This window comes from Ziziphus jujuba, chromosome 1 (genome assembly GCF_031755915.1).
Source record: "Ziziphus jujuba cultivar Dongzao chromosome 1, ASM3175591v1".
In the NCBI taxonomy this organism is placed as follows: Eukaryota; Viridiplantae; Streptophyta; class Magnoliopsida; order Rosales; family Rhamnaceae; genus Ziziphus; species Ziziphus jujuba.
Genome location: NC_083379.1, coordinates 2,942,508 through 2,960,043, shown reverse-complemented (window position 1 = coordinate 2,960,043; position 17,536 = coordinate 2,942,508). Strand labels below are relative to the sequence as shown.

Sequence of the window (17,536 nt, the reverse complement as noted above, 5' to 3'; positions counted from 1 at the left end):
GAACTTTCTATTTAAGTGATTATGTCATGTGGTTCCCTTTTTACCTTAATAATTCCCAATAAGGATTTGGAAATGGGTCCATGGTTGGTTCCATATTTTAATCATAATTTGTCCCTTTTTTCAATGTTGCGTGTCTTGGGTTTTTATGGTGTGTGACCTCCCCCACACTATGCAATATCCATATCTTTGCATGAATTATCAAACTTTCATGTCTATAACAAGAATAGGAACAGCCTCTATCATTCAAAATCATTTCTTTTCATCTTCTTTTCTCTTTCTTTTCATTTCCTTGCAATCATATCCATCCATATTACTGTTCATGAGAAGGTCTTACTTATAATCATTGTACCATGTCATCTAGCATAATTTTCAATATGAACAACTTATGGGCATACATAAAATTAAAATAAAACCCGTGATCCTTTTAAAAATAATAATAATAACATTTTTTTTTTATCATTATAATTATTTATATAATTTAAAATTGGTTTGAACTTAATCAAGTATGATGTGATAAATCTTTGAACTGATTCAACTTTACTTGGCATATGAATATCTTGTTATACTATATTATCACTTTCCTAACCGATACATCACAAAAAGTGTTTCTAACGGTTAATAAGTTATAATCACTTTCCGTTCTTCCAATTTTGTTAAACTTCCAAAAGAAAATAATAATAATAATAATAATAAAATAAATCAATTAATTGAAAAAGCTTGTTGATAGATACAGATTGAAACTTTCATAAATGTGAGTCATGCCTTATGTCAATCTATTAAATTTTTTGTTTAGAAAACAAAAAAAAAAAAAAAAAAAAAGAGCAATCAAACTTTGTTTATCGTCGGGTCCCAATCTTTCATTTCATTAACTATTATCTTCTGACCCTTAGAGCTACTAAAAGCATGCAAAAGTTGGGAACAAAAAAAAAAAATAATAATAATTAGAATAATTCACTCTGTATTTGTATATAATTCATGAGGTTTTAAGTCAATAAAGAACCACAAAACAAACAAAAACCTAGACCTATTTTAAAGTAAAACATGAACCAAAACCACTTGTAGTGGTTCTTTTCTTCCTTTGAAAGAAAGCTGGTTCAGATTATGCATAAAAACAGTTTTGAACATTTCTATGTTGTTTTATTTATTGTAAAAAGAAGCGTATATATTTTCATGTGAAAACCAAAGATGGAAATAACCCCCCAACAATTCACTGAGAACCTGCAGCGTCTACAGACTATTTACAGAGAGACCTCCATCATCACACTGGCTTTTTAGTTATTCCGCTTGGACAGAACAGGACCACATACAGTGTTTTTGAGCTACTCACGTGAGTCACGTGAGTAGTGATACAGATATATAATATATATAACGAGTTAAATATGTACTTTGTTTCCTGTTGTCTGTACTCATAATTGGAGAATGGGGGTGGAAAAGGGTACCCTGCTTTAAAGGGACATGTTTCTCAATGACATTCCTCTCCCTAGAATAGGATCCTCTCTTTGAGGCCATGACCTCGCGTCAGTCATACTTTCCATGTACCCCACACCACACCCCTATTGGATCGAAGATGGAAATGCCAATTGAATGAAATCATTAAAAAGCCCCAAAGACATTTCCAAGTCTCTTTCTCTTTCTTTCTCACTTCCCTCTATTGCCCTCTATTCAAAGCATGCCTTGAAACAAGGAAAACATAAAATCAAACCCCAACAACCATGACTCTATTGAAATTTAATATATCAATATATACCCAACAAAATCAATATCATTATATGAGTATATATCATAACAACAAATAAAAATTCCATAGACAAAAATAAATTTTCCTTGTAAATTCTTTTTTCCCAATAAAAAGAAGGGGTGGTGGTGGGTAAGAAATTAGGCAAAAAAGAGGAACTCTCCACTAAACTATTTTCTCTCTGATTCTACCAGACACAAAATTCATCAGAAAGAAATAACCAGATGGGGATGGAGAAGGAAAAAATAAAATAAAATAACAATAAGACAACCAAATTCTATAATCCCCCATAAACATGAAAAACAACCCCATGAACAAATCAACAAAAACCTATTTGATCAACTTTCTTAAAAACGCTTTTGTTTATATACAAAACACCAAAACGAGCTTTGGATGCTTCTCCTCCATGTATATTATTATATTTGACAAATCTCTCTTTCAAGAAGCTGCAGAAGATTTGTGGGGATGGTTTTGGGTATGAGAAAATGGATAGAACCTTGGCTGCTTATTAATGGGAAAACCCACTGGTTTTGAGTCATTGGCGTTGGAATTTGTGGTGGAGATGGTGGGGGTGGGGGTGGCCGTTGAGTTAGTGGTGGTGGTGGCTACTCGCTCACAGGAGGGGCACATGGTGAGGGTTGTGGCTGGTAATTGCATGTAAAATGGGTTGGAAGTCTTCAAAGCCCTCAACTCTTGCAACTCTTTGTGTAACCTTCGGTTTTCTTCTGTCAATGTTTCACAACATCTCTTCAAATACTCACAGTCCACCTCTGTTTGCTTCAATTTTGTCCTGCAAATTACACAGTACAGATTCAGAACCACAAGAGAAAAGAGATAGCTTCTTTTTGAGAGAGAGAGAGAGAGAGAGAGAGAGAGAGAGACAAAAAAAATCACTTTTTAAAGCAGAAAAGAACAAATTATATATATATACACACCTTGCTCTTCTGTTCTGAAACCAAACTTCTACTTGGCGAGGACGAAGATTAAGCTGTTTAGCAAGTGCTAGTTTTTGCTTCTGCATCATATGAAAAATTAAGGGGAAAAAAAAAAAAAATCAGAATCAAAAGGAAGATTGAAAAAAGTTCTGATTTTTTGTTTCTCTCTTGGTTTAGGAACTTACGGGATTAAGGGTATTGTGTTCCTTGAAGCTTTCTTCAAGAAAAGCAGATTGTTCCTTAGACAGCCTGAGCTTCTTCCTTGTGCTTCCATTAGCATCATCGTCATCACTTGCTCTTGAAGAAGCCCTCTCTGCCTCACCTTCAGAGTGATCTCTCTTGTAGTTATTCCCTCCATTATTCCTGTAATTATACAAGCATATATCCATCTGAAACGATGAACCCCCACTGTTGGAGTTCGGTGAAGACGACACCGCCGTAGCCCCTTCATCGGCGTCCTCTGCCGCCGGCACCACCACCGCCGCCGGTACCCTATTCACATCCAATCCAACACCAGCTTCTGAACAACCTGTTATATACCAATCGTCACAGAGAACAAAACACAAACAGATGGTGTTAAAAACCCAGATACAGAAGAAACAAAGAAACCAAAAATGAAAAATCTTCGGAGGGGATGTGGGTATTATTAGTCTCACCGTTTTCAGAAGAAATCCAAGGGAATCCATGGCTACGCGGAACTGGGGTGCGAGGAAGAAGATCAAGCTGAACTGGAGGAGAACCAGTGGAAACACTTGGACCGTTTTCAACCTCTGCATCATCTCTCTGGTGCTGTCTTTCTTTTCCTTGTTCATCTGCTTGGTTCTGATCATTTTCCTTACCAGTACTTGAACACGGACCGATCGATAAGGCCATGCAAAACCCTGAACCTTTGTTGTTATTGTTGTTGCTGTTGTTGATTACCTGGTCACGAGGTTTTTCTAGGAAACCAAACGGTTTTGGTGCCTCACCTAAGCTCAAACCCAGCTCCATAGTTCTTGTGAAGAAAACACGTACGGAGAGGAAAAGAGAGGAGAGAAAGACTCTCAAATCTCAATGGGTTCGGACCAAAATGAACTTGAAAGAGTCTTTATAGAGATTGTAAATTCGATCTGTCAAACACACCCAAAGGACTTTTCCTTTTTCTTTTTCTTTTTTTTTTTCAATTATTTAATTAAATTTTCTTTCTTTAATTTTTTTCATTTACTTAATTAGTATTATTTTTTAATTTGTTAGTAGTTATTACCACTATATAATTATTTTGCCTTGTAGGAAACCGGTTTGACCGACAATCTTACCCAGGTTGACAAACACACGTGAAAGCCTATTTTTATTACAGATTATTTGAATAAAATTAAATTAGATTTTAAAAAATAAATAAATAAAAGATGAAGAAAAAGAGGAGGACTTTGTTCAAGATTTTGTTAAGGCTCGCTCACACATACTGGTCCCACAGACTACTACAGTACAGACTCTTTTTTATCCAGAGAGCGCGTGATCATCAGGTCAATCAGAAAGGGTCCCACAGATGGGGTTGATTTGTGGAAGTGCCAATTATTAGCCCTCTGATTATGCTGCCGATCAACTTGCCCAAACACTGATGTGTGATCTGCATCAAAGTAATTTGGCATTTGGAGGGCCGTCCATGTTTTACATGATAATTTAGACGGAGTAGGGAAAAAAATATATCACTAGTTGCATGTTAGGCTGGCTTCTAGGCTGCTATATTTATGTTCTACATCAAATTTAAAGACTTTCATGTCAAATATGTATGTATTAGTCTTCCTTGTACAAAATAAAGTCAAGGAAATTTCACAACCCAAAAAAAAAAAAAAAAAAAAAAAAAAAAGGGAAAAAAATTGTCTTGGAGTGCTTACAATATAAAGGGGGAAAAAAACAAAAAGTCTAGGAAAGTTGGCTCTTACATGCATGATTTCTTAGCATGTCAAATTTTTCTTTTGATTTTCAAAATTTTAGTCTCTTTTTATTATAATTGGTATAATTGCTTGGCTCCCCCCACATGATTAACGTTTATATCGTATTTTCTCAATCTTGTCAAATGATAATGATAAAAAAATAAAAAATAAAAAACAATTATGAGCTAAAAATATTTATATTATCCTTTTTAGAACCATTTCATATGGCGTGCAACTTTGCTATTCATTAAGTATTGAGTAGTTTTTAGCTTGTTTGTGAATTTATATGGTATAAATCAAATTGACTGGTCAAAAAATCATATTTGGTGATAAATTAATTTTACACCTTAAACATTAATAAAATGTGAAATTAATTAAGACATGACCAATTAATGTAGTTAATTCAATGTACTTCTATTTGTATGTACTTAATTTGATATTCTTGATTTCAATTATTTTCACATAAAAAGTGCATCATTAAGGCATTGGTTAAATAGCAAATCAGATTTCAAATAAAAACAAGTCTTTCACATTTTAGGAATGACAAAGGAGGTAGCTAGAAAAGTAAAAACAAGATGATTAAATGCTAAAATTAGGTCCCCTAATTGAAGTGGTATATTTTTCAACTTCTTTGGCTAGGATTTATAAAGAAAGATGCTATTGATTTAGCATGATTACAAAAACTCGGTGTTTATCATCATCAAATTGTCATCGAACGTTAAAATCAATAAAGCAGCAGTGCAGCATCTAAATTAAGCTTTTAAACATCGAATTCTTTGTTCATAATGTGTAATCATAAGATATGATTCATAATGCACACCACGTAGTTTGAGCAAAGTTTTAGACAAAGATAGCCTTGTGAAACTCAATGTAATCATGTTTTCTTTATTTTTATTTATTTTTTACATGCATTGCCATGTTGATTAGATTTTATTTATTTTTTTGATGAATAATCCCAAAGAAACATTCATGATTATAGTCATCTTAAATGCTCATTATGCTGGGCCTTCTTGAAGAAAAATCTTCGATCTTTTATAGCTTTTGAAATTATTTGCTTCTAGGGTAGCTTTCTCTTCCCATGATTATGTTTGGTAATTTCATTAATCAAGTAAGATAATCATAGGTTATCACGATTTCTACTTTACTAATAAGGTTTATAATATATATGATATTACTATTTGATTTAATATAGTACCCGACACATGTCATGCCGCGTTGAAGTCAACCAACCTTACTGCAAAGATTTTTAATCATATAATTGCATATTAATCCAATGGCTATGATCATTACATTATATATATGTCGTGTATACTCAAATATAAAAATATTAAATAAATATATAAATATAAAATAAAATAAAAAAAGAAAAAAAAAAGAATCCAAGCCATGCATCATGTATAAGCAAACATCATTGCAAATGATTGAGGAGCTCGTAAATCTCATCAAATCGGATGGTTTTAGCCAACAACGTTTAAACAGTTAACTAATTGCGTGAATCGATTGGAATAGAAATATCTATTATATCAATGGTGATAAACATCGATGATATAACAATTTTTTATTAAACATTATTTGATATTAATTCTTACTTTGCATATATACCTCATTATTTTTTCAATAACTATTAATTAAATTTGCTATTATATTCTATTTAAAGATGAAAATATGATGTTTATATATTGAGACAGCTTATATTTATTGGCAAACATCCAAAATTCTAATTTTACAAAATAAAAAGAAAAAATATTTCCATTTTATTACCCAACTTTTATGGTCAAGCTTTTGATTTTAACAAATCGCAATTTAAATTCAGTGATTTACAATTTGTTGCAAATTAGATTATGTTTGACTTTTAATTGATGAGATTTAATGTGCAGATTACTCAACCGATATTAAAATATATTAAATCCTAAACTAAAGGGTGACTAAGGTGCAAAATTATAAGATTAAAAAGAATTTAAATGCCTATACATTTGAATACATTTAGTTTTGAAAGTTTACATTTTTATATACACTATTTTAGAAAAGTTTGTACTTTAATACCTTTTATGCAACTTACATGAGATGTCCATAATAGTTAGTTAGTTAAAAGTTAAATATAATTTAATTTGCAATAAATTGTAAATCAAAAAATTAAGTTGCAAGTTTAGAAAGTAGAAAATTTAAATAATTGATAATATTAAAATGTAATTAATTTCTAAAAAAAAGAAAAAAACAAAAAAAATGGTGAGGACAGTATTGCCTTTTTAAGTTGGCGGAGTGAAAATAAAAGTGTTTGACTGGCAATATCATAATTCATGGAAAATAATCTCCGGGTAATTAGCATTAAATTTAGGTGGGGACGATATTGATGCATGCAAAGTTGATGCAATAAAGACAAGAGACACCGCTGACTTCCTAACCAACCAACCAACCAACATAACGCACTCTTCCGCACCAGGGCGCAGGTAGCCACGTGTAAATATATGGTTGGAAGAAGGATAGAAACTTAAAAGTTTGAACCGTCCTGTTAGTTGGAAATTAAAAATAAATTAAAAAAATTAACAGAGAGAAAGAGAGAGAGAGATAAAGATGATATGGAAAAAGGGGGTGATTGGATTTTGATTGGATTGTATTTAATCTTAAGGAAAAAAGAAAAGTAAAAAGATTTGAGCATTAATTGGAGGGGTTTGGATTTGCAAAGTGCAAACCCAAATGTCAAATCCATTAGATTTTTTCAGCTCCCCAATGAACCCTGTTTTTGCTCATCCAAGAAATCCTGGTGTTCCCCCTTCTTCATCCCCTGCTTTCTCCAACTCCAATAAAATTTCAAATTAAACATAAACATATTTATTTCATTTAATGAAACTAGGACTGGAAGTAATAGTTAGATTATCGATTGGAAAACGGAATATTCGTTGTGAATGGTAGGCATCATATCGTAATCATTAAGGTGAATGGTTTTTGATAGTATTATTGCCATAGTAATAGTAATATGTAATATTGGGGCATAGAATTATTTGAAATAATAACAAAATTTATCAAAAAAATTTTAAATTTATAAATTTAAAAACTGAACGATTTTTTTTCTATTAAACTACCATCCTATATATTAAGGTGAATGTTATTGTCAAACAATAACTGTGTTAAACCAAATGATATACAAATTGTAATAAATATGAATAAATCTAAAATAATTATTAATAGAAGGGAAGAAATATAAAAAAGAAAGGCCAGAAGGGGCAGAAGAAAAAGAGGGAGTGGGCTAGGTCCATGGGCACCCTGAGCGGTGTACATGAGGGTGAAAGGTGCATTCGGCAGTGAATAAGTTGTCTATCTTTTAGGGGAGCATCCCATGCCCTCAATAATTGAACCCCCTAGCTCACACACTCTCTCTCTCTATTTATTTTATTTTTATAAAAAAATTAATTATAGAATGATTTATATGTGGTGGGTAACCGGCATTTACTGGTAAAATATAAATATATATATATATATATTACAATAATAATAATAATAAAAAAAGAGGAGGCTTGCATCGTAACCCAATGTCATGCTTTTAGGGTCATAGCAATTATTGAAGTCATGCAATGTAGACTTTAATGATCAGTTTCCAACACATTATTTGCATATACCACTGTATGCATATGTCAAATCCAATGTAGACTGTGATAAAAATAATAATAATAATTTAATACTATCAGTTCGAATTCATGAGATATTATTATTGGGTTTATATATATATATATATATATGTATACACCCATATTATAAAGAGTGAGAGAGAGGAGATGGATTTTGAATATGTACATGGGAGAAGCATGAATCAATGAAAGACGTAGAAATTGACGTTGAAAAGGCTCTCAACCACTGGCTCTCATGCCCAACCTGTATCACGCTTTTTACATGGATAAGATTTTAATATCCAATCTTTTTATTATACAAATATATATATATATATATATATGAGAATTTCAGCAATACACACGCACAAACGAGAAGAAGGTAGCGTTTACCGGAAAAATAAAAAAATTAAAAAACAAAAAAAAAAACGAGAAGAAGGTAAATTAGTTGGTGCAAGTATTAATTGTTTTATTGGGTTTACCTACCACTACAATTCTAAGACCATCCTATGATCCCAAATATTGATTACTCGTTTATATTTTCGCTTTTTCGTAAAAAAAAAAAAAAAAAAAATCCTAATTTCGGTGTTTTCAGCGAATTGAAGGTTTGACGTCTAATTAAGTTTGCTTGAGAGGACGGGACAAGGATTGATGTACTTTCTATATATTAATTTCAGCAAAAACTCGATATATATATATATATGTATATAAATAAATTCACGAACCAAATTCATGAACCAGGTTAACAATTTGGTTTCATAAAATTAAACTTATTATAAATGTAAATTCATGGATGGAATAATGGAAAATATTTCATCGATCGTTTGGTATCATGTATGGATATCAAAGCGCACACCCAATTTTTATCGTCGTATATATATATATAGATATATTATATAAAAATTATTTATTAAGTAAGTTTTTTTTTTTTTTTTTTAAATTATGCTTGTTCAAAAAACAAAAAGCAGACCAAAGTTCAGAAGATCTTGGGGAATCTTGTTAGGGATTAGCATAATAGGGTAGACTGTCACTGTTGTACCCTAACAAGATGACCTTTTCTTTTTTCTTAGAAAATAAAAATAAAAAGAGGACCTTTCTAGTTTCTAACTACTCCCTAACCGCGGGTTTATATTTTGCATGCCAAAATTTGGGTCAAAGGGAGGGTCCATATATATATATATATTTTTTTATTTTTTTTCTATTTCCTTTATTATTATTTTTTTGGAAATAAAGAGGATTTTATTTTTTTCAATGAAGTAAAAAAAGGAAAAAAAAAAAAAGGAGGAATTTGAGGTAGCAAAAACAACAGTAAAAGTGTAAAACTGTTGAATATGAAAAGGTTCAAAAAAAAAAAAAAAAAAAGGGAGGGGAAAAGAGAAGGAAGTGAAGGTCACGTGAGAGAGTGGTCCAACCACACCAAGACTACTACGAGTTGTGAAAAAAGTCAAAGGAAAGAGGCGAGCGTGGGGGAGAGTGGGCCAAACAGCGAGCGAGAGGCAAAGGGGAAGTCACATGAAGGAAGCGTGGGATTGAAATTGATATTTTTATTTGGGGGTGTCTTAATTTAATTATTATTATTTAAAAAAAAAAGAAAAGAAAAGAAAAGAGAAATGACAAAATGGTAATGAATGAGGTGGACAAAAGAGAAGGACAAAGGTGGGGTCCAGATGGGAGCTGAGGTTGCGGCGATGGGGTTGGGTGTGTGAGGTCAAGGAGAGACAGCTTCCAGCACCACCAATCATTAGTACGGCCCCCCTCTCTCTCATATGTATCTATATATATATATATAATAATTAAATTTTATTTCATTTAAATTCCATCAATTATACATCTTAGATTAAATATATATATATTTTGTTTTCAAAGAGGAATTTGTAAGTATAAATGTATGGGATTCTCATTTCTCAGTTGAACATCCCAAGCGCGTGGGGTCCACTTGGGGCATCCAATAATTAAGAGAGTGATTGAATGGTCTGCTGCCTCCTGCCGCTATCTTATCTTTGGGCTTTGTTTCGCTGTGGGCCTAAAATATGCTCTTTTTTTTTCTTTTTCTTTTTTTTTTAATAATTACATTTAGAACTATTAATTTAAAAATTTGTAAGTTAGATTTTTAATTTAAAAACTTATGGTAATGAACCTTCATTTATGATTTTGCGCACATGGATCCAATTGCATCTAATTCTGACCCACCGTTTTAGTTATTTCCTTTATTTTTTTTAATAACTTAAAAGGTTTAAAACATTTAATTTAATAAATATTATAATTTAATGTATCTTAGTTAACAATTAACATTATAGCAATCTCATTTTTGATATCATGTCTATTGGATCAATGTGTACAAAATCAAAAATTGAGTGTTTAATATGGTGAGTTATAAAACAATGTTTAAATTGCAAATTAACCCTTTTTTATGTTTTTATTATTTATTATTTTGCAGTTTTTTATATTATTGAAAGTTTCTTTTTTATGGATCGTTTTGTGATAGAAAAAACATTATTTTTTGAAATAATAGTCTTAGTTTAAATTCACCCACATTCAAGATCAAAAAATTTTCAAAAACTTTTAATCATAAATAAATATGTATATTCAATATTAAGCTTTCAAGTAATTGCCTTTCATATTGATATGTTAGACTATAATAATTTTACCATTGAACTATCATAATAGAATAATTATACAAAACTGAAACCATCAATTTAAGTAATTACTTTTTTACATTGGTATTGCTAGACAATATGATTTGGGTACTAAATTATCTAAATAAAATAGTTAAAAAAAACTAAAAAAGTAAATCTACATCCCTTTAGACATGTTTAAGGAACAAAGTTTTTTAAAAAATAAGAATTAATTTTGGGGACAAAGTTTTAAGGAAAAAATGATTAAATAGGAGGGAGTGATGTTGGGAAGAGTAAAGGGAATAAGGCAAATTAAATTAGAAATAAAGAATGTGAGGAATGGGGGTGGGGTTTGGTGGTGCAAAGAAAGAGTCTCTAAAAAGATGTGGGAAGGGGGGTTTTTGGGGGGCAAAGCCCCAAAAATATTATGTCAGAAATCAAACTTTTTCTACAAGGCGTGCATGGACAGTCGGTCAATCCTCATCATTACCGTCTCATACGTTTTTATTTTTTCACTGCTTTCTTCCTCCAATCCAATCCATAGCAATTTTCCAACTTTCAATTTTTTAATCAATTCTGTTTTTGTTTTTGTTTTTATCTCTCTCTCTCTCTCTCTCTCTCTCTCTCTCCTCGCTTTCATTTCATGTTTCCATTCAACGTTTTTTGTGATATTAGTGCGTTATAATTGAGTTTCGTAACACGGAAGTAGATGGCAGCTTCATGTACAAATACAATGCTTCAAAGAATTCAATAGCCATGATAAATGATTAAAGTAACAATAATAATAATAATAATAATAATACTAATATTTCCTTTTTAAGACACATCAATGTTTGTTCTTTTCATTACCAAAAAACAAAAAAAAAAAAATATGTTTTCTATTGTTCACGTTATTTTTTTTTTTTTTGGGTACGTGATATATGAATTGTTTGCCTTTTCTACGAACGTGGTTTTACCATGTATATATATATATATATATACACGTAATATAGATTGCATAATGCATATACTTACATGAACTTTCACGCTATTCGAAACGTAGTGATACATAATTAAATGTGCTCAAAAAATGTCCTTTTCCATCCTCTCGTTTCATCTATTTGTTGGATACGATGGAGTATGATTTTTTTTTTCTCTATGATATATATATATATATATATTTTTTTTCTCAGCAATGGAATATGATACATGAAAAAATAAAAAATTACCTCACCAAAAGAAGGAAAAAAAAAAAAAAAACAAAAGACATAGAAAGATTACACACCATATTTAAAACACGTATCTGTTATATAAGTCACGTCTGGAGTGTGTGGACAATGTTTCTTGGATTTTTTTAAACAGTATTTATAGTTAATAAGTTAATAAAAGTTAAATATATAGATAAATAAACATGATAAAATAATTTCATATTAATTTGTAGTAAGAATTGACAAATAAATTTTGTTAATTTAATATTATTGATATGCATAGAGGTAAGAATCTAAATGAAGATCCATACTAGTCTTTAGGGGGGAAAAAAAAAAAATGTGTACCATACCATTCTATTGTTTATGAACAAATATGTCAATGATGGCATTATGTGAAGTCAATCGTTTGAAACAGATTATTCACCAAAAAAAAATAAAAAATAAAATAAAAGATCGTTTGAAACTGATTTTTTGGGGATGTTTAACAAGGTAGAAGAAGACTTTTAAGGTTGGCTTTAGGGGCATATGGCTTATATATTTCTTATATTTATATTTTATTAGGTTTTTTGACGAGGTTTTCACAATATATACACTCTTTTTCGAAAATATTATATACATAATCCTTTTTTTTTCTTAATGTTCTTTCAGTGGATAAATAGGCCGACTTGTAGCTACCAAATTAATCACAAAAAAATTGCCTGTTAGAAAAATTCAGATTTTAGGCTAAATCTTGATCTATAGCCAGGGATTTAAACTTAAGATACAATCAAACCACTTCACCATAATTAAAATATTACAAATTGAAAAAAAAAAAAAATCTGGATACCAAAGAACCAAACCTACCAATAGTGGTTAATTTTCAACTTTTGAATTTGATAAGTCTTGGAGCTAAAAATATATAAATAAATAATCTTTCTTCTAATTTAATGTGCCCAAAAAAAAAAAACAAAAAAAGGCATATCGTGTGGATCATGGAACATACACCACTCACGTGCAACTAATCATAACATTTTTTTTTTTTTCCTAAAAAAATGAGTACAATCATAGAAAGGGAGGATTGCCTCCATATCATTGTCAGCCGATCGATCATCATCAGCATAATTCATCACAGACATCATCACCATCATTAAGAACAACGTAGTCCGACCTGATAAACCCCACATCTCTACAAGTTGCTAGAGACACAAAAACATTGCTCATGGGTATCTTTATCACCAAGAAACTTTTAACAAAAATAATAATAATAAAAATGAAAAGCCTCAAAAAACTAATTAATTAATCAGCATTCCAAAAATATTAATGGGTTTGAGAAAGTGGTTCCCTTGTAGAAAGACCTGTAGGCCACAAAAACATGAAGAATGGCAGGGCTAAGGTTTTAGGCTTCCATCAACTTCCGTATTGGAACACATACCACCATGCCACACCACACCACACCACACCATAGCATTTACATTTATTAATTTATTGAAGTAGGCCATCAAACATTATGGCTACTTTGATCTATTATGAAGTAGGTATTGGAAGGCCTAGGGCTTCATGTCTTCTTAGCTCCTACCGTATTCCATCATTATTTTTCTTAAATTTTTTCTAATTATTTACTAAAATATGGTCATGACTCATGAGACACTCGGACTACAAATGTATCATCTTTTGATGGACTGCACCTTAGTTCTTAAGCCTCTGCTTTGAGCCCCAGTTACCCCAAAAAAAAAAAAAATAATAATAATAAATCACAATTTTACATTCTTTAGAATTTACTAATTGTGATTAGAAGCTCATTGAGAAAAATGTCCACCGAGGATTTTAAAAGTTAGAAGCAACATTTCAGAAGTTACCCTAAATAAGGCCTAGAGCTTGCCACCATACCAGACGCAACATAGGCTCCAACCATTTACAGGATGAGCTAACTATGGTTAGTTAACTATTTTTCTCTTTTTTTTTTATTTTTTTTATTTTTTTGGTTGCTAAAATTAACTATTTTTCTCTTTTTATATTGGTTTGTCTATGCATTTAATTATCATTTGCTTTCTCGTCGAGCCTTAATCTTACATATAGCAACAAAAAAGGAAAAAAGAAAAAAACAAAAGCTTAATCTTACTCGTTGAACCCTTAAGAAGTTGATTATTACGTACAAATTTGATGAGGAAGGCTTCCATACTGCATTATTTTTTATTTTATTTATTTATATTTTTTGGTTTTGGCAAATATTTAGGTTCGATTTATTTTATGCATGATTTAAATCATCCCACCAAACAAATGGGGAAAAAGATATACTATAGGTTATTAACCAGACACTAAAGAATAAGGTAAATCACAGAAAAGGACAAACACGAATACAGCAAGAACCATGTTCCAGGAAAGCCATCATTTCGAAGCATACGATAACATATTCCAGAAAACACATTGGTAGAATAAGAAATTTGTAGAAGCTGGTATGCATTTATTCTACCATATAAAAAATGTACATGGACACAGTAGTACCACAAAGATTTACAAACAAGATGACCTGCTTTATGACTTACCAAAAAGCTATGACACCATTTTGCATTATCAGGAATTGATGCCATACATCTCTTAAGGAGGACAATAACGAGAGAGTTCATCCTTGGAAAAGTGAAGACATGATCAAGCTGTTATCAATGGTCCAGACATATGTTAGTATCTCTTCACAGAATCAAGCTGCAGCGCATTATCAGCATCTCGAGATACTCATTATTTATCAGTTGCTGTATCAGCATTATTAACATAGGGAGACTGCATTATCAAGGGATGTGTATGCAGCCATTTAAATAAGGAATGTGTACGCAGCCATTTAAATAGAACCTCTGAAATTTCAGGCAAACAAGTAAAGGATTTTATAGAAGCACTGCTTGAAAACTCCCATCAGTTTAATCCACCTTTATAAAGAAAAACATTTCTATCTCAGCCTTCTCCTTCTTGCTACACGTGAAACTTCATAATTGACATCAGAAACTAATGGAACACCACTTCTCCTCCTAGAAAATACTGTTGAGTTGATTTCTGCATCCATTGTCTGGCTATCTGAGCCTACAACAAGAGGAACAATATCTGTCCCGAAAGACAAATCAGAAGGGAGAATAGCAGCACTTATTTCACCAGCAGTAACTGGAGTCTGGATTTCTGGTTGTAATAATGCAGCAACATTTGAAGTAGCATCTGCATTATCAACATGTGGAGGTTGACGATGGTTTCTTCTCATATGGCGACTATTACTGTATGCCTGTAGGTCCTCAACAAATCTTTCTGCATTATCCACTGCAGAATTCAATTCAGATGAAAGGGAGGAAAATGAAACAGCTCCTTGAAATAATAATCGTGAAACTTGACTGGAATCATAGTGTTGGTTGCTTGTCGATTCTGCAGATGGCAATGTGCGAGATGTTCGATACCGGCTGGCCGCAAAATCAGATCTTTCAGCCGCAGGCTGTGCCCTTGTTCTCTCCCCCATTGCTCCAAAAATGTAGCTAATTTGCTGAATTCTTTCTTCTATTTGAGAAGGAGATAATCTCTGACTAATGGATCGCTGCCTCATACTCTCAATCCTGTGTGCATGGGGCCTAGGAGGGAACTTCAAGCCAGAAACCTTTGATTCGCGAGAACGGTTATAATTCCCATTACCATAAATTGGAATTATGCTTGAGTCGGTCACTTTTCCTTTGCATACATAGCACTCTTTTGCTTTTGAATCAGCATATGAAAGCTGATAGAAACATGGCCAACAAAACAAATGACCACAACATGTTAATATAGGATCTCTTGCCACGGACAAGCAAATGTTACAATCAAAATAGCTACCCCCGTTGCTTTCTTCCTTTGCATTTGGATCCATATCCAGCGCCTTAGATATTAAAATGGTACAATCCCTTGTTTTAGCTTTGCCATTCTCTCTTGTTCTTTCTTGGCCAGCAGTATCATCATGACTACTATGCAGCCGACCTTCATTTTGAGAATCAGAAGCTGCATGCCCTGCACTTACATTCCTCCTCGCACGTTGCCTAGCCCTAGCCGTGACCGCTTCAAGCTGTCTGATTCGTTCTTCAATTTGTCCATGGGTAGTTTCCAGTTCGTTCAGCATAGATTCAAATTCATCAGGTTGGTCCAAAGGTTCTTGATTCAAATCAAGAACCATGAATTCTTCCCTCATATTATACCCCATAAGAAACAACTTACACAAAAACCTCCTCTGCCCTGATTGTTAACAACCTAAAAAATTATCGAGATACTTAGAAACTTCCCTGCCAACACCTGTAAGAACAGTCATACAATCAGAGTGCTATCCTCTATCTCTATCAAAAGCATGCTCTCTTTTTCCATCCCAACCTCAAAACCAAGACTATTTATTTCCTTTTTTTCTTTTTCTTAATGAAAAAAGGGCATTAGCTAGTTTGTTTAAAAAAACAACCCCAAAATTGAAACCCTATTCGACTGGCCGAAAAAGAAGAATAAAGTGGGTCATGAAAATTCCCCCAAAAAAATGGAAAAATTAATACCCAGAATTGGAAATTACGAATCATAAAATCCACAGATACCCGGTGAGCAACCAAAAGGATCAATAGGGTTTTCCGCAGAGCAATATAGCAATTGATAGAACAATCATATAAAATGCAGAGGAAACAGATAATAGCGGGAAAAAAAACAATGAAAATCATCTGCAAACAAGCTTATTTGCGAAAAGAAACGAGAGAGAAAAAGAAAAATACCTTATTTGCGAAAAACAAGCTTATAATGAATTCAGTTATTGATGATGGAAGCCATCTGTAAATCGATCGCTGTATCTTTGGTCCATGGCCTCTTCTCCTTCTTCCCCTATTTTTATTTTTTATTTTTATTGGTGCCAGAGCTGAGAAAATTCAACAGAAACAAACACAGATAGAGAGAGAGAGAGAGAGAGAGAGAGAGAGAGAAGCAGAGCAACAAAGACCTTGTCCCACCCTGGGAATATGCATGGTTTTGATCCGCCGGAGCAGAATGGTCTATCCGACATCGTTTTAAGATTTGTTCTTGACCCAAAAAAATAATTGATTAACATAGCGATCTTCAAATTATTATTTTTTAATATTACATTCCTATTATAAAAAAAATCAACTTTTAGTTTCAATATAATATTATCTTTTAAAATTTGTTAGTTTTAATTTGATTTATTTATCCTTGTTTTTATCTAATTTTTTTTTCATTTCCATATATTTTTTTAAGAACTTAAAAAAAAAAGAAAAAAAAAAAACACATATACTTACTTCTTTAAAATTTACAAAATCTTTAAAACGTTGGAGCTAAAACCCCCTTCTCCCAACTATTTTCTTTTTAAATAATAAGTTATAAATAATAATTTTGATTATTTTAAACACAATTTTAAAAATTAATCTTATCAATATTTAGTTCGTTTAAAACTATTTTTTTTAAAGCAAAAAAAAAAAGAATAAAATATTAGTTTATTTTTAAAAGTTTAAGAAAATAATGCTATGTTGAAACGAAAATAAAATGTGAAGAGATTTTATTGATTTTTTTTTATAAGAAAATATAATATTGAA

The 17,536-nt window shown here is 31.7% G+C and overlaps 2 protein-coding genes across 2 annotated transcripts; both read right to left on the bottom strand.

Moving 5' to 3' along the window:
* Positions 1 to 1,742: 1,742 nt before the first annotated feature.
* On the bottom strand, positions 1,743 to 3,744 carry LOC107410227 (homeobox-leucine zipper protein HOX11). Its single transcript, XM_016017633.4, has 4 exons — positions 3,327 to 3,744; positions 2,856 to 3,199; positions 2,671 to 2,750; positions 1,743 to 2,525 (listed from the first exon to the last, which is right to left on the bottom strand). The coding sequence occupies exons 1-4, from the start codon at positions 3,658 to 3,660 to the stop codon at positions 2,174 to 2,176; spliced, it is 1,110 nt and encodes a 369-aa protein (XP_015873119.2). The 5' UTR covers positions 3,661 to 3,744; the 3' UTR covers positions 1,743 to 2,173.
* Positions 3,745 to 14,394: 10,650 nt separating this feature from the next.
* Positions 14,395 to 16,999, bottom strand: LOC107410069 (uncharacterized). Its single transcript, XM_016017514.4, has 2 exons — positions 16,709 to 16,999; positions 14,395 to 16,253 (listed from the first exon to the last, which is right to left on the bottom strand). The coding sequence occupies exon 2, from the start codon at positions 16,162 to 16,164 to the stop codon at positions 14,905 to 14,907; it is 1,260 nt and encodes a 419-aa protein (XP_015873000.2). The 5' UTR covers positions 16,165 to 16,253; positions 16,709 to 16,999; the 3' UTR covers positions 14,395 to 14,904.
* Between the last annotated feature and the right edge of the window lie 537 nt (positions 17,000 to 17,536).

Bases quoted from the DNA above. Each gene is read 5' to 3' on its own strand.
- LOC107410069 (XM_016017514.4), bottom strand. From the start codon at position 16,164: ATGGGGTATAATATGAGGGAAGAATTCATGGTTCTTGATTTGAATCAA.
- LOC107410227 (XM_016017633.4), bottom strand. From the start codon at position 3,660: ATGGAGCTGGGTTTGAGCTTAGGTGAGGCACCAAAACCGTTTGGTTTC. The intron at 3,200-3,326 runs GTGAGACTAATA...GGTATATAACAG, and splicing joins TTGGATTTCTTCTGAAAACG to GTTGTTCAGAAGCTGGTGTT. The intron at 2,526-2,670 runs GTGTGTATATAT...TGTAATTTGCAG, and splicing joins TTTCAGAACAGAAGAGCAAG to GACAAAATTGAAGCAAACAG.